The sequence below is a fragment of the Aythya ferina genome (genome assembly GCF_964211825.1).
Source record: "Aythya ferina genome assembly, chromosome: 2".
Taxonomy (NCBI): Eukaryota; Metazoa; Chordata; class Aves; order Anseriformes; family Anatidae; genus Aythya; species Aythya ferina.
In genome coordinates, this window is record NC_140297.1 from 127,900,843 (window position 1) to 127,919,746 (window position 18,904).

The 18,904-nt window shown below is 37.9% G+C and overlaps 1 protein-coding gene across 2 annotated transcripts in view; it reads right to left on the reverse strand.

Annotated features, from left to right (window-relative positions):
- Window positions 1–18,904, reverse strand: part of STAU2 (staufen double-stranded RNA binding protein 2) — a 166,796-nt gene that overhangs the window by 141,078 nt on the left and 6,814 nt on the right. For both annotated transcript variants that reach the window (XM_084511024.1, XM_084511023.1), the window contains exons 2-4: window positions 7,275–7,482; window positions 6,090–6,220; window positions 1,770–1,929 (exon numbers count right to left, since the gene is read on the reverse strand). In XM_084511024.1, the coding sequence (XP_084367150.1) occupies window positions 1,770–1,929; window positions 6,090–6,220; window positions 7,275–7,473 (490 nt within the window). In that variant the 5' untranslated portion in view covers window positions 7,474–7,482. The remainder of the gene's footprint in view (window positions 1–1,769; window positions 1,930–6,089; window positions 6,221–7,274; window positions 7,483–18,904) is intronic.

An 18,904-nucleotide genomic window follows, 5' to 3' on the forward strand; every position in this document is an offset into this window, starting at 1 on the left:
CAAACTGGAAATATAACTACTGGACATTAGTGTTACTACAGCCACCTACTGGTAACAGAATACAAAAATAGCAAGCAGGCACCACTTGCCCACTTGCATCGCCTCCAAAAATTCCAAACATGAAGCTACGCTGCAACTTCATTAAAATATTTTTTTCTCAAAAATAAAACATCCAGGTACAATATTCTCCACTTCTCTGTTGTACAGAAACCTTAAAGGGGCTAAATGCACATTTGAATAAAAAGGAGCTAGTATTTACTTAAAATATTTTCTTGGCAGTTTCAAATGAATCTAGTCTTAAAACAGTTACAACGGAAGTGCCAGTCTGACCTTACAGGTCTATATGCCTAATGATGGAAGTTTGTACGCAGTATTGATTCAACAACTTTTGTCCACTACAATTTTGGTATTTTACAGAGCAAGGAATAACTGTGAATTCAACTATGTATTAAAAATGCAAAAACGTCATTTTTATTAGAAGATACTTGTGCATATACAGTATACCTTTCTTAAAGCAAAATTACAGTATTGTGTGATACAAGTTTTAATGAATTCTTTTAAAGCCTGTTTCTTTTGTTATCACCTTTTCCCTTTACAAATATGCTAAAAGCCCAAAAAGGCTAGAAGCTGAGTGACATTGCAATGTCAAGAAACAAATCCAGGATCCTTTTGTACAGAGATCTGAGCCTCCTGCTTCCTAAACAGCAAAAGCCACAGTGTCTGCAAAGGACACAGGGTAAAACCAGTGTCCCAGAGAAGCAATGCATTGATCTCCAAAAGTGCAAGAGGATACTGCCACTTCACTTGCAAACAATCCTTAATGCCTAATGTGCTGGATAATACTCATAAGCTCTCAAGGAAGTTAGTCCTGCTTTCTTCCTGAAAAATGAATCCATTTTAAAAAAGTGCATGAAATGTTTTATGTTTTTTAAAGGGGAGTGGAACCAAAGGGAAATAAAAAGAGAAAAGAGGAAAAGGGAAAATATAAAGTGTAAAAAAGAAAAAAATAATGGAAGAATCCATTTTTCCTCACCAGTTACTTTCTTTTATATTAGCGTGAAATGAAGCTAGGAATAATTCTTTTTCCAATTAATTTGCCGAACAAGACAGAACAAATCACCGAGGATGTAGCTGAGATGTGTACCTCAAAAGGCCTTGTATGCATAGAAGGCAACTCACAGGTAACAACTTGAAATGAAGGATGCAAGACAGCAACATATGTTCTTTTAATTGCTCAAACAATTTCTAAAGCTGTTTGAGGGCTTTCTGAAAGCACAGACTGTTAAGAAAGAAAATCTGTCATGCAGGAAATTACCTCTCAAAGCTGCCATGCCAAAACCTGACCTTATACATGTATTTACACCACAGATATAATTTCACAGGACTGGACTGGATAAAATTTGGCTCTTCCATTGGAAAATTAGCTAAAATAACTTCCCCCAAAAAAACACAGAACTTTACTATGGTAATAATGGTCAGTTCAATCTGTTTTTGTCTTCTCTGTCTATGGTTGATCACATACAGTCACTTTGTATACTGCTGAATATTATGTAAATAATATTCACTTAAAGTTCAATCGTTTTAAGTATGTGCATTAAAAATTCTCCTACACAAACTCACTAGAGTTTCTTTATTAACTACCTTACCTGTAAAACAATCACATTGATTCCCATCTGCCAATTACACCTATATCTTGTTAAACTTATTTATTAGTGGTATAATATTTCAACACTTCAACATGTTTTATTACACAGAGGAAATTGTCATACCTGGATTATTGTTAACATTATTTTTAGGTGGTCTAGGAGTTGGCTTGGGAAGGGTAGTTTCATTCAATGCTTTGCTAGCAGCAGCATGTTGGGCCTTTTTAATACTGCTTCCTTCAGCTTCCCACGTCTGTTCTCCAAGAGTCAGTTGCACTGTGAACATCTTCAAGACAAACAACAGGTAAAACTGGCAAGACTATCACAGCAGATCAGATCACTCTGTATGAAAATCTATGGGCTTGAAGAGAAAATGTACCCTCTTTTCATTATAATTCAATTCCCAGATAACACATCTAATTCTTAAAGAGATCAGTGGGTCCTTAGCAGAGGGCAACATTTGGCCTTATAGATGAAAAGTAAAATAGCATAATGCTAGCATCAGCTATGAAAGAGAGAATACTATTTAAACCAAGTAATAATAACCATGCAAACCAGCCCTTTGTTCTTGGATGACTATACACAGGTCAGTTCAGGTGACATTTCTTTACATGTTTAAACATATTCAGTCACTTTTGCTTGTCAATAACAGGTAAAGATCGCTATTAAAAATACAATTTTGTAATATTTCTGAATGGATATAAATGACTGCACACTCTTCAGGAAATTTGAAGAGAATTTGGCCCAAATACTTCTACACAGGTAAAAGATTTCCCATGTAACCTGATTTCCGAAACAAGAAATTGTATCGCTAGGACAGAGTCACAAGTCAAATATATTCAACAATATATAGTAAGAAAGAAAAAAAAAAGTTATCTTTTTGAATGACACTGCAGTTCTTCAGTGTGGATTCTATAGTGAAGACAGGAACTGTAAAAAATTCAGAGTTCCGTAACTGCTGATAAAACCATATACATTGCAAAATCTGTGATAATGGAGTATTTCAAGCAGTATCTGTGCTATGCAGGCTGTGAAGATAAATCTCAAAGCATATTTAAGATACTACATACAGTATATCTTCTGTATGATATGTACATGTTTTGTTTAAATTTGTGCATCTAACAAAAAGAGGATAAAAAATAAGAAATTATCTCTTTTCCATATGAATACCGAATAAAATAAAGCAGGATTTCATTGCCAAATATACGTGGTAACTGAAGATATACCCACCTGAGAAAACAGGCTAACTTACTTGAGGCAACACAAAGATATTGCACATATTAGTATCAGTAGTATACAAAGCAAATGTTTTATTTGGATAGCCATTTACTCTATACTTTTTAAAGTGATTTAAATTTGCTAGATTCAGAACCAGATATCTAGAGATAGGCAGGATGTACAGCCCTTAAATCTGCCTTCACATGTATTTTTATTCAGTAAGTACCTGCACACAAGCATTTGAATACAAATATGTATGTGCCTCCCATCACATGCACATAGTACATTTGAATTCTATAAACACATGCTTTTATCTTAGTTACAGGCCTGAATTTTTGCCCACTGTAAATTTCAGAAACACAGTGCAAGACTGTGGATCACAGCTCCTAGCACCATTTCATTTTTTCACAGCAGTCATGACAATTTCCTTGTAAACAAGGGGGAAGCAAAAACCTAGTCTCTAAGTATTGCATTCTGTCAAATGCTACCCCTCAGACTTGAAAGTTAAGCTGGGTATGAGAGCTAAATATCCATATCTTATATACATTACCTATGAACATACATCCTTATTACTAACAGAACTGAAAGAAAATATCAGTGTATTATTTTTACAGGAGGAGAATAATCTTGAATTTTAATAAAAATATGTTTGGTAACGGCTACTTATGTACTTGTAACTCTCTTCTTAGTGCTCAGAGCAATAAATTAGAACAATTTAAGTTAAAAAAGGGCTTGTTCAGTAAATTTCTGGAGCTCTAGCCTTCTCACTTATCCTATCTGAGAAAAAACTCCTAAAAAAAAAAAAAAAAAAAAAAAAAAAAGTAGGTTGCAATTTAATTAAAGGAATACAATTGGCTATAAAAAAGTGTAGAGTAGCCAACGAATGTTTAATTTCTCAGACCCCAGCTGACAGTTCTGCTACAAATGGACAGGCATTTCTCACCTGTTTTTGTGAAAGTTTTTATTCCTTAAGTCTAACCTAATTACCTGATGGCAACAGAGCAGAAATGCTAAGGCTATCATGCCTTGCCCTTATTTTCATTCCACCAAGTTCCTGAGGTCTGGAATTTTTTTTCCTCCTCACTTCATCTGCACACCAAACCCTCTCTCCTGCTTCCCAGCCTTTTGAAGTGCTATGTTCCTCAGCAACCTGCTCTTTTCTCTGTGCCACTCTCTAATTTCTTTTGCCAGTCTTTCTTTTAAGTTTGTCTCCTGAGATGTCACTGACATAGAAGCATACAAGAAAGGATCAGCCTGACAAATACACTTGAAAACGTAGTTAACGCTAACAAAAGACCTGATTTTTCTTATGATGAAGAATCTAGTTGGAGAGCAGGCTCCTAGGCATCCTAACCACACTGTCAAGAAGTACCACTTCTTTCACAGCTCCGCTGTTTCTAGCTTCACATTTCATCCTTGTCAAAACTTACTTTCCAAAGATAACTAGAAAAAAGGACATGTAAATTTACTAGCATTTTTGGCCATGACACAAGCAGATGTCCTGTAAAGCATGCCTCTGAAAATAATGAAAACCACCAGTGGACAGGAACACAGTTTGTGTAAGAACAAAGCAAACTGAGAAACTCCTTAAATGGTGAACAGCAGCAGCAAAACATCCTTTAGGTCATATTTTCTAGAGCAGACTCAGCTCTGTTTCACATGTTGTATCAGATAAATCATCATGTTGCTAGCAATACATTATCCAAAACTGCCAACACAGTCGTAGGTTTTTGTCTCTGCTTTCCATAGACCAGAGGTATACTAGTCTGCATAATCTTATTAATATCACCCTTGTTCTTCATCCTCTCCCCTCCTGTGTTGTTCTCACTCGCTGCACAGGCCCAAATTAGACTTCACATTCTTCTGAGCAACAACCATTCCGCACAGCATGTCATATTTTTTGATCACTATGAACATAATTAAAAGTAATGAGGTAAATTGAAAAACTGAAAAAATAAGAAACCCTTGTTAAATCTGGCTTTCAAAAGCACAGCTAACACAGACTCAAGTAATTTCAGTAATTCCAGTTCCTTTAAAAACAGTAACAAATATATCTGAACTACATCTTATCCTGCTACACTGTAGTAGAAACGTAACACAACTCATATCCCTTTACTGTTGAGAAATACAAAAAGCGCCCACCACACCTTTTGGCATGACTGAAGCACTTGAATCGCAGTCATGGAAAAAAGTAACAAAATAAATATGCAGCAACTGGGTGAAAAGCAACAGAGAGCACATCAGATTTAACATGTCACAACCTAAAACCAACCAGTGAATCACCTGGTCCTGAACGCTTCCAGGGAGAGGACGAGTACTTCAGCTCCCATTACTGATGGGCAATCCTAAGAGCTTGCTGATTTCCAACAGCCCCGCACCTGCTGACATCATTTCCACCAGCATGAAATATGCACAAAATCAGCCAAATTACACCGTCAGGAGCCTGCATCAGCTCTGTGCTAGCTGACAACATAATGGGCAACAGAAACAAGGGCTGAGAGAAGAGCCCACAGATAGCTGAAACTTTTTACTGATCATGAGAATATCCCTCCATGTTCTTTATCATCTGAAAGCATCCTAATTTCCTACCTATTAAATGAATCTGGATATCCAAATTGACATGGTAACTGACAAGAATTAACCACCAGCTCACTATAAACTTTAATGCTATGATCACATTAGGAGGCTTAATATCACTGCAAACCTTAAGGTTGCACAAAATTTAAAGGAAAGAACAATAAAAAGAGTTTGTGCCCTACAATGTAATATCCATAGATACAGCATCAATGGACTCAGAATCATATCAATTGAAAAATATCATGGACTGTCTTTATAGTAACCTGCACCACCATGAAAAAAAATCAGAGGTAATTATCACAGGCAAGCCAACTGGTTAGAAGGATTCACACAGCTTAAAAAGCAAAAATCCCACAGAGATTAACAAAGGGTGGTGATACTCTGGAAAGACCCTCAGAAGGTCTTTATAGAAACCAACAAATATAAACTCAAAGCTGTAAGTCGAAGTAAGGTACAAAGTGATGTAAAGGGCTCCAACAGAATCACAAACATACTTTCTGAAAGCAAGAAAAATAAAGACAAATAAAAAAAAATGTTAGAAGCCCTTTACACTAGAAACACGGTTGTGTTTGACAAGTGAACTTGTCAAGATCATGACATTATTTGTTCAGCATTTAATGCTTGGCTCATAACCTGGAAGTGTGACCTTACCTTGGCATGAGCAGGCCCTCGTTCATTCAGAAGCTTATACTGGGGTTGAATTCTATTGAAACGGGCTAACTCATTTACCAGACACATTGGAGTTTTCTCTTTGGGGTTTGCCATGTTATCTTGGAGAGGAGCTGTAAATAAAGAGTCTGTAAAGTTTTTTGTGTATAAATGTATTCTTCACAACTTTGCAATACTTTGCAAGAGCAATAGTATGCTTAAAGAAAGAAAACTTTGGCTAAAAAATAATTTTTGCATATAAGCTAAATACAATGTTTAAGTACCATTTACATATTAATTGTAACAGAATATGCATTATATAATGTTGATTTTGAATACATGCAATTAAAAATATATTTTTTCAAAATGTCTCTGTAAAAGATGACAGTGGAGATGGACATATACATATACCACATTTTCTACATCACCGAAATGTTGCCAGGAGTATGCTTGTTATATGAGTTGACTACTCTTTCAGAATGATTTCTCAACACCTTGAAGCAACGTTGGATAGCATAAATGTTGCAAGATAAATACAGCAGATGAAACACTGTGATCCTCACTTGCTTCTCCCTCCTTCCCAGTTCTCAATTCTCATACTAAGTCACTCTCTGAGCACTCCCAAAGAACATCTCCCTACTCCCTTTAAGGATTCTGTTCTGCTTTTCTTAGACTATTTACTTCATGTATACTGCCCTAGCATTTTTTAGCCTCCTCCTATTTCTTGTATTTATCCCCTACACATGCTTTCACTGCTTGCTTAACTTTTTAGGATAACATTTCTGTATTTAATACCCTGTGCAGCATAGGAACTACAGCATTTATTAGGCTACAAAGGAAACACCAAATACTGCCAAGCAGTCTAAAGACATTCTGTTCTAGGGAAGAGAAGTACACTTGGAGACCTTCCTGCACGACTAAAACTTCTCTGTAAAAGATACACCCAGAATTTGACAAAATAGACATGTTCTTTTCTGAGTTTTTATACCATTAACCAACACTTTACTGTAAATCTCAGCTCTGTTAAAGAAACTTAACGTAGTAAATAGTCAAGTTAACTAAAATATTTTTCTACAGAATTTTCTTTCTTTACTTTTACACTCTTTAAGACTTTTTTTTTTTTTTTTTATTAACACTGATGAAAAGATTCACTTGAACAACAAAGCAAACAGAGCTGGACCAACATACCTGGTGAGTTGCTAGCGGGAGCAGGATCCACGGGGCCAGCAGTAGGACTGCTACAACTGGCAGCCGGTTCCGAAATGGATCCATTCATGGCAGGTGGCAGACCCAGCGTGTTTGTAGTTGTTACTGGGAGGGGTAGCACCATAGGGGACATGGTAGGTCCAGACAGGTTTGCTGTAGTCTGCATCTTAACTTGTGCCATTGTCTATTGCTGTAATAAACAAAGTGCTATGAGCAGGGTGCTTCACGTTTTGAATGCCGAGTGACAGTATTGATATTAACAACACTTCTTTTTGCTACTGGATCTGGGTCACAAAACTATTCACCAAAGTCATGGCCCTGCAAAGATTACTTCCAAACTGATGCACAGAGAAACAGCTGTTGCTCGCAACCAAAGAACATGACTAAAGCAGAACCCGTGTGCCCCGGCTCTAGGTTTTGTTGCTCAACAGTGGGATGATCCTGCCTAAAAAACAGCAGGAAGAATGATTATTCTAGAATAAAACTCCATACAGATCTCCTGATGATGAGATTAGCACTCGCCAGTTTCTCCAAGAGCTGATCTCTATGCAACTAATTGCAGTAGCAATAGTTTTTCGAGTAAAGTGCACATAAAACATCAAATAGGGCCACTAGAGAAAAACTGTTTTGTTTTGTTTTTCCTGCCTGTTACCGAACTAGAAAATAGATTAAATAAGAAAAAAAAAAAAAAAAGTTAAAAAAAAAAAGCAATAAAGCTTACTTATCCAGGTTACAGATGGAAATTACTCATCCAGGCTACAGGTGTAACACTTCAATCCTTATATAAATTACAAACACAAATACCACAGATTTCCCATATTTGCCTACAAAGCAGTGTATAAAGCATTTACCTGGAATATGCCTGATACCAATTATCTCTCTCCACCTACCCAGCTGGGTCTCTGTACTGCCAATAGATGTTCTCTGGATTAGTCTGTACTCATAAGCGAAACAGGGTCAGAGCACAGCTCCTTCACACTATTTATTCACTGAGAGGATGCTCTTTGGTTATGTTTTGGCTACTAACAAAACCTCTTGCAAAAAACACATGGTAACAGTTCAGAGGACAGCCAGCATCCCAGGCAATTCACTAAAGCAAGTTCACAGGTAGTCATTATCCAGGAGAAAGCCATAGGTTTCTCCTGTTGGCATCAAAAGCAAACAGGACAACCTAACGCTGTCACCTCCTACTACTCAGTAACAAACACCAGGCGTGGTTTTGGGGCGTTGTATGCACTCAGTGTAGTGGAGAGACAAATCCCATAGCAGCCAGCAAGCAGTCTGGTGACCAGGGACCTTTCCTAGCTGAGGTTTGGTCCCTCTGGTGAAGGAGGACCTGAAATTCATCCTCCGCCCCCACTGACCCGCGCTTTCACACTTTTCCTGGAGTAATTCTCTCTTCTAAGCATAAAAGCCTATCCAACACACCTGAAAAAAAAATCTAATTAGTGTCTTCTGGAAATGAGCATAGCTCTATACACTTTTATGTGGTTAAATCAGTATTTTCCACCCCCAAAAAACAGTTCAAAAATACTAAAGTATCTCTACTGAGAAGGACATAGTTGGTTAAAATCCTGCATCATTAGATACACCATACAGTAAGACTTCATTATACAAAAGCAGCTGTGCTAAAGTAAACTATATTGCTGCTTATCTACGCTTTGAAGACAACATTCAGATTGGAAGGACATTTTTATTACGCAGGGAAGATAGAATGATTTTAATCTCTAGAAAGGCAAAAGTAAAAAAAAAAAAAAGAAAAAAAAAAGAGCTGAGATGCAATCATTTGCCCTTTTCATAAACACCATAAGTAAAATGCTAACAGTGACAGAATTTAAAAATACATACACAGTCCAGCTGAGATACATTTAAACACTTCGTGTGTTCAAAAATAAGTATGAAATTCAGACTGCAAAAATTCTACTGTCATTTAACAGAAAGTGCTGTTGGAGGGACCTCACTTAAAGATGGAGAAAGAGTATAGATATAGAATTCATGGTATACTGTGTATTTAACTCTGATTCTAAATCCATTACAATTCAAAAAGTTTCTTAATTGTAAGAATCAAAGTAAATAATGGCACAACCAGGCCATGGTTATTAAATACTTTTTAAATTAAACCAACATAGAAACTATGAAAAATCATCACAATAATTAATGTTTAAGAAACACCTTAACAGTATTCACAGCATTTTAGCTTGTATCTGTGAGTATAACAAAGATCACTCATACAGTACTGTATGAGACACTACTGAACACCTATTCTCAGGCCTCATCAGCTGTCAGTTATCCTTTTGACTTCCAGTATTGAATGTTTATTCTTCCTTTCAAGAAAGCAGAGCATATTCATAATCAAATAAAAATCAAGTGCTTTATGAAGTATATTTATGGTTGTTACTGCTGTTATGTTGTACTGCTGTTTTAAAGGGACACATCATAGGATTGATCCTTTTCTATTAAGGATAAAAGGCAGTTTGGTAATAGTATCAAGGAACAGGAAAAATAAAATAAAGTTTAGGAGAAAAAAAGATTATTTGTACTGCAATGCGGGAAATCTGAATAAAATTATAACATATTAGATGTTGGGGTCTGTTTATTTTACTAGCTTTCTTAGATATCTAAAGCTGGAGAACTCCTACAAGAAACCACAGATGTTTTGTAAATTAATCTGCATAAACAGAGATGCTCAGGAAGCAAATATAAGTGCAAGGAGTAACCCTACAGTACATGAAATATGGAGATTATTGATTTGTAATCAGTTCTAAAATCCAATTAGAGACAACAGAGAGAACACAGTTGACATGGTGTTGTAATGTCATTTTCACATTACCAAGCAAGTAATCTTTGATGTCGTCACAATAACAGGCAAAAACTTGCATGCTCCATCTTCTCTTTACACATATTTATACCAGTGTCACAGTATTTTATGAAGAGTGAAGCACAAATATTTTGCAGCCCCAAGCACAGAACCGTTCACCACCACAAAACAAAATACAGGACTCGGGGAGAGAGATTTTACCAAACTGGGCAGAGATAAAGCATGGTAACGTCATTGAAATAACTCTAAATCTGCTACTTGGATATTTTTGAAAAAGACAGCATATACGAGAGGGATAATTTATTAGGCTATTATGAGTACGTCTGGAATAGCCCCCACACCTCATTTCAAGTGGCTAACCAGCTCACATCTATGGGACTGCCACATCAAAGAGCCTACAAAGGAGTTTTTCTTTATGCTGCGCAATGGTTACAGACACTCGGATCTTTGTTGGATATCTTTGTTGTGCAGCTGCTGACTGCCGCCTTTGTTGCTTTATAAAGTCACCAACTACGACGCCAACACATTGCAGCAATGATATTACTTGCAGTCTTAATCGCATACGTGTCTACAGAGCTGAAGTCTGTAAGGCATGAGGCTGCAAAAGCTTATGGTGCCTTCTAAAATGCTGCAATGTTTTTCCTCTCTCAGTCCAACCTGCCCAGATACACTAGAAATGCTCCAGCAGGCACTTAAGGGGAGCTAAATACACTATAACTGCATTTTTCTTGTGTTCAGCTTTTTAAGGCATTTTCTGTATAGGCAATTACACAGGTTTCATTAGACAGTTTGGTATGAACTTTCAAGTTAAACAATGTGTAAGCTGTGATTTTTTCTCTCATGCTAAAAAGCAGAACAAAAACCCCTCACACTTTGAAGTGAAAATATTACTGTCAAATATTCCATTCATTTTTCCCATAAGCTGGGAAATATGTTAGCTTAGTTACACTCACAGGTTCAGAATATTTTTAACAAATGCAAACAAACCTGTGTCATGCTAAAAAGCTCCACATGGCAAAAAGAATAACTTCTTTTTTTTTTTTTTCCTTTTTTTTTTCTAATGATTATTATTTCCTGTGCTTTTCTGGAACACATCAGCTTATTTCCTTAAATCTTATGACATAAAATATGAATGAAATGCTGAGGTGAAACGAGTCTGAGAGTATGTCAAACTAATCTAATAAGCAAAGAAAGACAAAAGCAGATAAGACAGCAGAGAAAGCAGAAACATGAGCAAAGAGCTTTCATGTTAAATGTACTTTCAAATTGTGGAAAAACTGAAAAAGCAAAATCTTGACTTGAAATAGCAGCTGCTGGGTAAAAAAGCAACACAGCTGTAGAGACTAATGACCTGAATAGAAAATGGAAGACTGAAGTTCATCTGTGCAGAATGTGAAAATACACGTGAGCATGGTGCTACCATGCTTTCACACTACTATGCCATACAACTAAATGTACACAATCTATTACACCTACAGGTGTGTAACCAAATATATGTTCCACTTACTTGTGAAGTGCTTTACAAAGACTAAGAATTGAGGGCCAGATTAAAAAAAAATCATTAAAAAAATTGACTTTTTTTTTCTTCTATACTTCCACTTACATATTCAAATTAGTGCCTATTTTTCGCAACAGTATCACACATAAAGGATTCCAGGTCCTTTTCTGCGGAATTGCTACTCAGCATGCTGTATGCCATATTTTGTTTGTGATGCTGACTGTTTTGCAGCTAATGAGACTTTGTTCTTGTCTTCCTTGAATTCCCTTTGAAAATAATAATAAAATAAAAAAAATGGAAAGAATTATGATTTCAATTTTTCAGGATTGCACTGATTTCTACTTCTAGTTCTAAAATGCCTGCAGTCTCCTCCAACCCTGCTTTGTAGAATCCACAAATTTAACAAAAGTTCTGCTTATTCTACCATCCACATTAATGAAAATATTGAAAGGCACAGGACCAGCATTATAACAGACTGTGGGCAGTGTCTAGCTACGCAGCATCTCAATGCCTTTTTTTTTTTTTCCAGACCAAGCCTTTCTTTGGCTAGCAGCTTGTTAATGCAACTCTTCTGCCAAAAGTTCACAAGTCATCGAACCCTAATACAGCTGAAAGTTTCCTGACCAAGGAAGGTTTGGTTTTAGCCTATAAACCCATTAAACTCTCCATTCTCATGATATGACTTCATTCACTGTTACACAAAAGCATACAATACTGCCAAAGGTTAAATGTTTATCTTCTGAATGCTTCTTACATTTACAGTAAATATTTTGATATCCGTGTATCATCTATACAGCTGAAGTATATTATCTGTATATGCATATTATATATATGTATAAAGTGTATATCTATGTATGTAATATATATATATATATATGTATAAATAAAGTACTACACAAGTCCTAAGCTTTATGCATCTTCTTTTTCTTGCGGTACTGCTGCATCCAGCAGCTTAGTTGGGGATGACAGAAAGCATACAGCTCCGCATTACCTTCCGAGCAGCCGCTAATTCAATCTTTTCTGTTCTATAAAATCAAATAATGAGATAGCCACACACAAACAGTTTAGCAAGGGCACAACTTAAAGCAACAGCGAGCAGATGGCTATCTAGAATTACTAACAAAATTTATCTTGTGTATACATTTCAAATAGGCTAAATTGACAAACTGCGCATGAAATCAGTGTGCACAGAATCCCCGTGTATCGGTGCTGGTCCCCACTCTGTTTGTGCTCCCCATTTGTCCCTCCAACAATTTGTTGTTTTTTGCCTTATGAGGGGTGGCTCGAGAACAGGCAGAGCGATCCCACGCCTCGCTGCCGCAGCAGAGGACGACCCTGTTTGTCCTCTCTCCCCCCCCAGCAGAAAGCTAATAGCTCCCTGATAATTCACCTCACTGAACCTGCTCACATGAGAGTGAGGGGAAGATCAGCGGAGAGCCCGTGCCCGTACACGGAGGGCCATAAACTCATGACCTGGCGTGGGTGCGAGGAATTAGCCCTTTCAACTCGTGCTAATCAGTTTAGCATCCCTGCCAAACCATACACTCAAATTCAGCTCCTTCACGCTGTCCCACATAAAACCCGCTACCTCAGCCCCAGTGATTCAACCTCCAGACACCTGTGGCATTTAAAACAAAACAAAACAAAAAAAAAACCAACAATGGCCTACATTAGGGTGTGGTAATTTCAGTGGAAATCTGGACACAGCTGCAAGCTAGTTAACAAGTAAGTAATATACCACAGCAAGTGAAATTAGGGCTTAAAAGCATGTTACTCTCCTGAGGCATAAGAAAAAATAAATCACTAACTTTTATTATTATTATGTTTATTAAATAATTTACAACCAAAGATAAAAAAGCACACAGTGAGGAAGACATCACAGGTTATAGACTAAAACTCAAATGCAAAAGAGCCACAAGGCTTACAGAAAAGTTCACCCACTTGCTCAGCACTAAGCATGGTGGGGAGGAATGAGTAGAAACTACTCTTTCTGCAAAGTGCCTTCCCTGGCTTTCTGAACATATCGGGAGGTGGCACACACAAATCCTGGAAGGCCAGGCAGACGCAGGCAGAACGAGCAGCTGCAGATTTCTTTGGGCTTTCGCCAGGCCAGAGCATGAAATCCTATCACACTTTCAGAAAATACAGAAGTTATTTTTGTCGGGGTATTATCATCCACAGAGGAATATCCTTCGCAAACTCCTATTTATGATCAGTGAGAAGTTTTCTGAGGAGTGTTTCATTCCTGGCTGAGAACTTGAAAGGCGGGAAGGTATTTTTAGAAGGAAAAAAAAAAAAAAAAGTAGAAAAAATCTGCGCTCATAATAATTTTCAGCCACTTCTTCAAACAACAGTCAGCTTAACATACTTTTTTAATTACTACACAGGACACATTGAAACAAAAAAGGGAGTTCAGACTAGGAAAGCTGAGCTAGAAACTGTTTCAACTTGCAGACTTCTTTCACCATGAAACTATATGGGTTCCCTAATCTCCAAGACTATGTTGATCCAAGATGCTACATGAAGCATGAGAGTCCCTAAATCGGTGACTAGATTACAGTTACTTGGGAATACATCTTCCATCTGTCCCTGACTCGATCCTTCTGTAACAGCCCTCCTTACAGAGGCACTGTGCAATTTTGAGAACAAAGGAAGATTTCCAAAGAAAAACAAAACAGACAAGTAAGGTAACTAATTATGGAATCAAAAAGCAAAGACTTTCTCAATAAACAAAGTGGTCAAAGCTGGGGATTGTTATTGTTACTTAATTATTACGTGTCAGCAAGGGGACTGGAACAGAAAAGGGTTGCCCTGCAATTGTGGTAAGATGGGTACAGTTTGAAATACACAGTATACATCAGAAAAGAAACAAATATTATAAGCAAACACTTTGCAACTAGTAAATTGCTTGGGCCACCACAGCAAAAGACAAGTGACTAAAATGAAAGATGTGTGACCTGCAGGGCCATCCACATGCACAGTGCATCTCACAGGGGAACAGCAACCTGCACCTCGGTAGGCGCAGTAGCCCACTCAGTGGTCTATCCACAGTTTACCAGCACCATTTGAGATATCACAGGATATCACACCTGGATACCTCCAAAAAAGCAGAAGTCCTTTCGCAAAAGACCTGTGCCGCATCTAGCACTGTGCACGGCAGAAGGTTCAAATAAACCATGGCATGAAAAGGCAATGAAATGGCACAAATGTATGTGTTTAAACGAATGCATTATGCCACTAGTCGACACAGGCAAGGCAATCAACAAGTAGGCATCTACCTAAGGCTGAATCACTCAGCTGAGTGACAGCTGACGGCCAGACAAGGTAACTACCATCTCACTGCACTAGATGTCGAAATACAGGCAACTGAAGCGTACTCAGTCAAACCTGTCTTAGACAAACAAGTGATCACGGACCTTATTAAAACTAACAGGCATAATTACAGAAGCAAATAAACTCCCATGAGAAGCGCTGCAGACAGAAGCGCCACACCTAATGTATTTGCCAAAGACTGGCATTCTCCTAAGGAATGATAGAAAATGCAGGGGTTAGGGTGCTGATTATAATTTGCACATGCAAACATATACAGAGTGTAAAAACAGGAGGACCTTCGCAGAAAGCAGAGGATGCTGACAGGAAAGACAGCATGTAACTCTTGCTCCTGTGGCAAGAGGAAGGCTGAAATGAAAATACTGAGAAAGAAGCAACTTGGCCTGTGCTGTATCTCTCTGTACACAGCAAAACTGAATCACCCCAGAGCATACAAAAGGAGATTTTCTTGCCTAGTAGAAAAATTATGGTTGGGTCCTGTGTACACTGAGCAGCCACCTGGGTGAAATGGAAACTTCACTGCTTACTGCGGATATGTAGCAGAGTTCCTAAGAAGAGAAACTTTATTAATATTCATCTTGAACCACAATGGAAGAAAGGATTGCCATTCTCACAAAACAATCTCACTGATATCAAAGATCACTGAAGCTGAAACAAAACAAAAAACCCAGACATCTGGGAATTCCTCAGAGAACACAGTCTGTGACCAGAGCAAACACCTCTTGGGGAAAGCGACTTGGCATGACGGCGGTGTGAGAAGCATAATTACAGAACTCCTGCTTGAAATGACGAGGGAGATCAATGAGATTATCAACTCAAAGATTTCAATGCCAAAAGAAAACTAGAAGATAATGAAAGTCAATCTGTTGCATCAAAAACGGAGCCAGCCAGACATTTCAATGCTTTTCAACTTGTTTATAACCCAAGGGGGAAAGATTAGGCTGTTTCATAGAAATGCCCACCATCTTACAAAGATAAACTCATGAGGAAGTTTGTTTATCCTGTTTTATTATTGCTGTCCAGAAAACAGAGAAAATGTGAGGAAAAAAAAAAAAAGGAGATTTCCAACAGCCAATACAAGTTAACTTAGTTCTCATACTGCCACAAATTTTATGCCCAGAAAATAAATTGAACCAGACAGACAGAATATTGATTCAGACACAGACATCAATTTGAACCAGCCAAGATATCCTGAATTATTACGGAAAAGAAAACGTGAAACTTTCCTCCACCCAAACAGCAAGACGATCTCCAGAGCCTTCTTTGTGGAAGGCCTTCCACATCCCAAAGCCGTCGTGGTTTGAGGTATATCCAAAAAAATAGCTCATAGATGCTTTGCAGATCAGAGGCAGAACATCACAAGTACTCCACAGCACTAGAGGGTCATATCCTTCCGAGTATGTCTAATGTAGCTAGGAGCAACCACTAATCCAAAAGACAAAAGCAGAACCATCGTAACTCATACCAATCATGGTACGGAAGTGACTTAAACTACCTAGGACTTCTTTGAAAACTGAAAATGTGAATCTCCCTAGACAATCTGTGATAGTTTTTCAAAATGCAACCTCACTTGGTTCCACAGCCCTTGGAAAAGGAAGGGAGAGTAGTACCGTCATCATGAGAGACTACATAAACTAAGCTGGATTTCCAGGGCTACCTCAAAATTTATCCATACAAAACACAGCAGAAAGCCTCAAGGATATGATAAATTAGTTTAGTTAGTCTAGAAATTGTAAACACAGAAGCTTAGTTCCATGGAAAGAATTATAAGTTTCTGTTTGTTCATTTTTTTACTTTCTGAGGCAGGTCATTCAAGTGAACCACTGATATATTCCACTGGGACTCAAAAAAAAAGGGTACACTGAAATGGTTATTGGTTGTACAGAGAGGTTGTCACACCATCTCTTACTGAAGTTGATGGGCAGGTAAACCACATTTGCCTTAGGTTAAACAAAAAGGAGTAGCTAAGCTTTCTCACGAAGGAAAATAGCTGAAAAGAAGGGCAGCCTAAGCCACTAGTTTAACAATCAATCATCAGCTTAAAAGTGCAGAAGGAGATTAAGTAAATGAAAAAAACATGACTCAGACTTGACATGCTGCCACTACAGAATTGTTCGCAAAGCAGTAACTGGTTCCTTATTTGTAATATCAGAGTCTAAACTGAACTCCTTCAAATTTTCTAGCTTCTTTTAATTTCTCTGATTTTTATTTCTAAATGCTATATTTTTTCACTTTCTACTAGCAACTAGTAGTTTTATTCCTACCATCTCAAATAAGCTCTGATTGACTTTGAATTACAAAATACTCTTATTTGAAGATTATTCTGAGTAAAAGACACAACACTAATTTTGTTCTGAAGCATGCAAAAATTACTTCTCGAGTAAAAGCTCATTCCCTAACTACAAATTGCATATTATTAATGGAATTCAGAAAATGATCGAGGTTTTCCTTGGCTGCCTGTGACAAGCTACTACTCTGATCATTTCAAGTAACATAGCTTGGCGAAGCAGCAGAGACGTGACTTTTTCTTCAGAAAAAGTTACAGCCATTGCAACCAGCCCTCCTCAAAATGTAATCACTCCCCTATAACAGCTCCAGGACCTTCAGAGAAGGATATTTCAAAGTGGCAGATGTTATGCTTCATTGTTATAAGTAGATGCTTCATTGTTATAAGTAGATCAAAATTCTGATTTATGTGACTTTTTTTAAATTCTCCATGAGTGTAGTGAAATGCCTAAAAAGAGCATTTCACAGCTAAAATGGTGAATTCCCACCTGTAAGTCTCATACAGTTTCCCAAAAGTTGCAACTCCCAGACACAGCTTGAATGGAATTGCCATCTCCTGTTCATGAACCACTCCTGGAGCTCCCCCTTCTCGCAGATGTCCCATCTACATGTTTTGGGATGCGCAGCTCCTAAGACTAGCTCCCTGCTCATAATTGTAGCACATCTTGTCAGATCAGTTCTGCAGTGAATCCAGAGAAAGAGACATCTTCCTACTTTGCATGCAGCTCTCATCAGCTGGTGAATAAAGGCAAAATAATTACTGAGTACTGCACTACGTTCTCTGACTGACGAAAAGCACAAGATGCAAGTTTTCAACTGGAGGAAATTAATGGTTCTGAGATGCTAAGTTTTGGGGCAAGGTCATGAACTGTTGCAAAACCGGTGACACAAGCCTGGTACAAAAACCATGAAAACAATGAAAGTGCAAAAAATAAGGAAGTGGACAAATCTTCTATAGCTAGCAGTGACTTGGTGATACCAACCCAAGGCTCCAGCAGACACGATGGGAAGAGACATGCACCTGGAAGAGTCGCAGAGAAAGGCAAAGGGAACAGAGCTGAGTGCCCCCACCACAGGCAGCTATCAATACCGGCTCTTCAAGCATCCTGAGAATGCAAAGAGTCGTCAGCAACAACTCAGCACAGTATACAAGTACTGCAATGGCCTGTTGACTCCTTGTGGCAAAACCACGCTTTGGACAGAAATTAGGAACTGGTGTGATGAAACATATTCTAACAAATTACTTATCTCCACAAGAAGGTGCAGATTACGGAAGATTTTGGCAATCCTGGAAGGGGAAAAAATCCTAGTGGTACAGTTACAAATCCTTTCAGTCGAAGCAAGTTAGCAAAGGCAGAAAACATTGAAAAAACCTGCTGCCTATAAGATCATTGAGAAGCTAAACATTAAAAACTTGCTGAACACTGAGCACACACATTCCAGCACAGCAGAGGCTACATGCATCTGGCAGGATGGCAAAAGGTTAATCTCTACAGTTGAATCAGCGAGGAGGATATTAAACTAACAACAAACAGCAGAAAAGAGGCCAGTAAAAAGAGATCTGGCTGAAATGGAGCACAGTGTGAGTACACAGAAACAGCATGACAAAAGCATGAGACTTTTGCTTCCAACTACTTACGTACTAATGATTAGGAGTACCAAGCAGGATATATAGCAAGA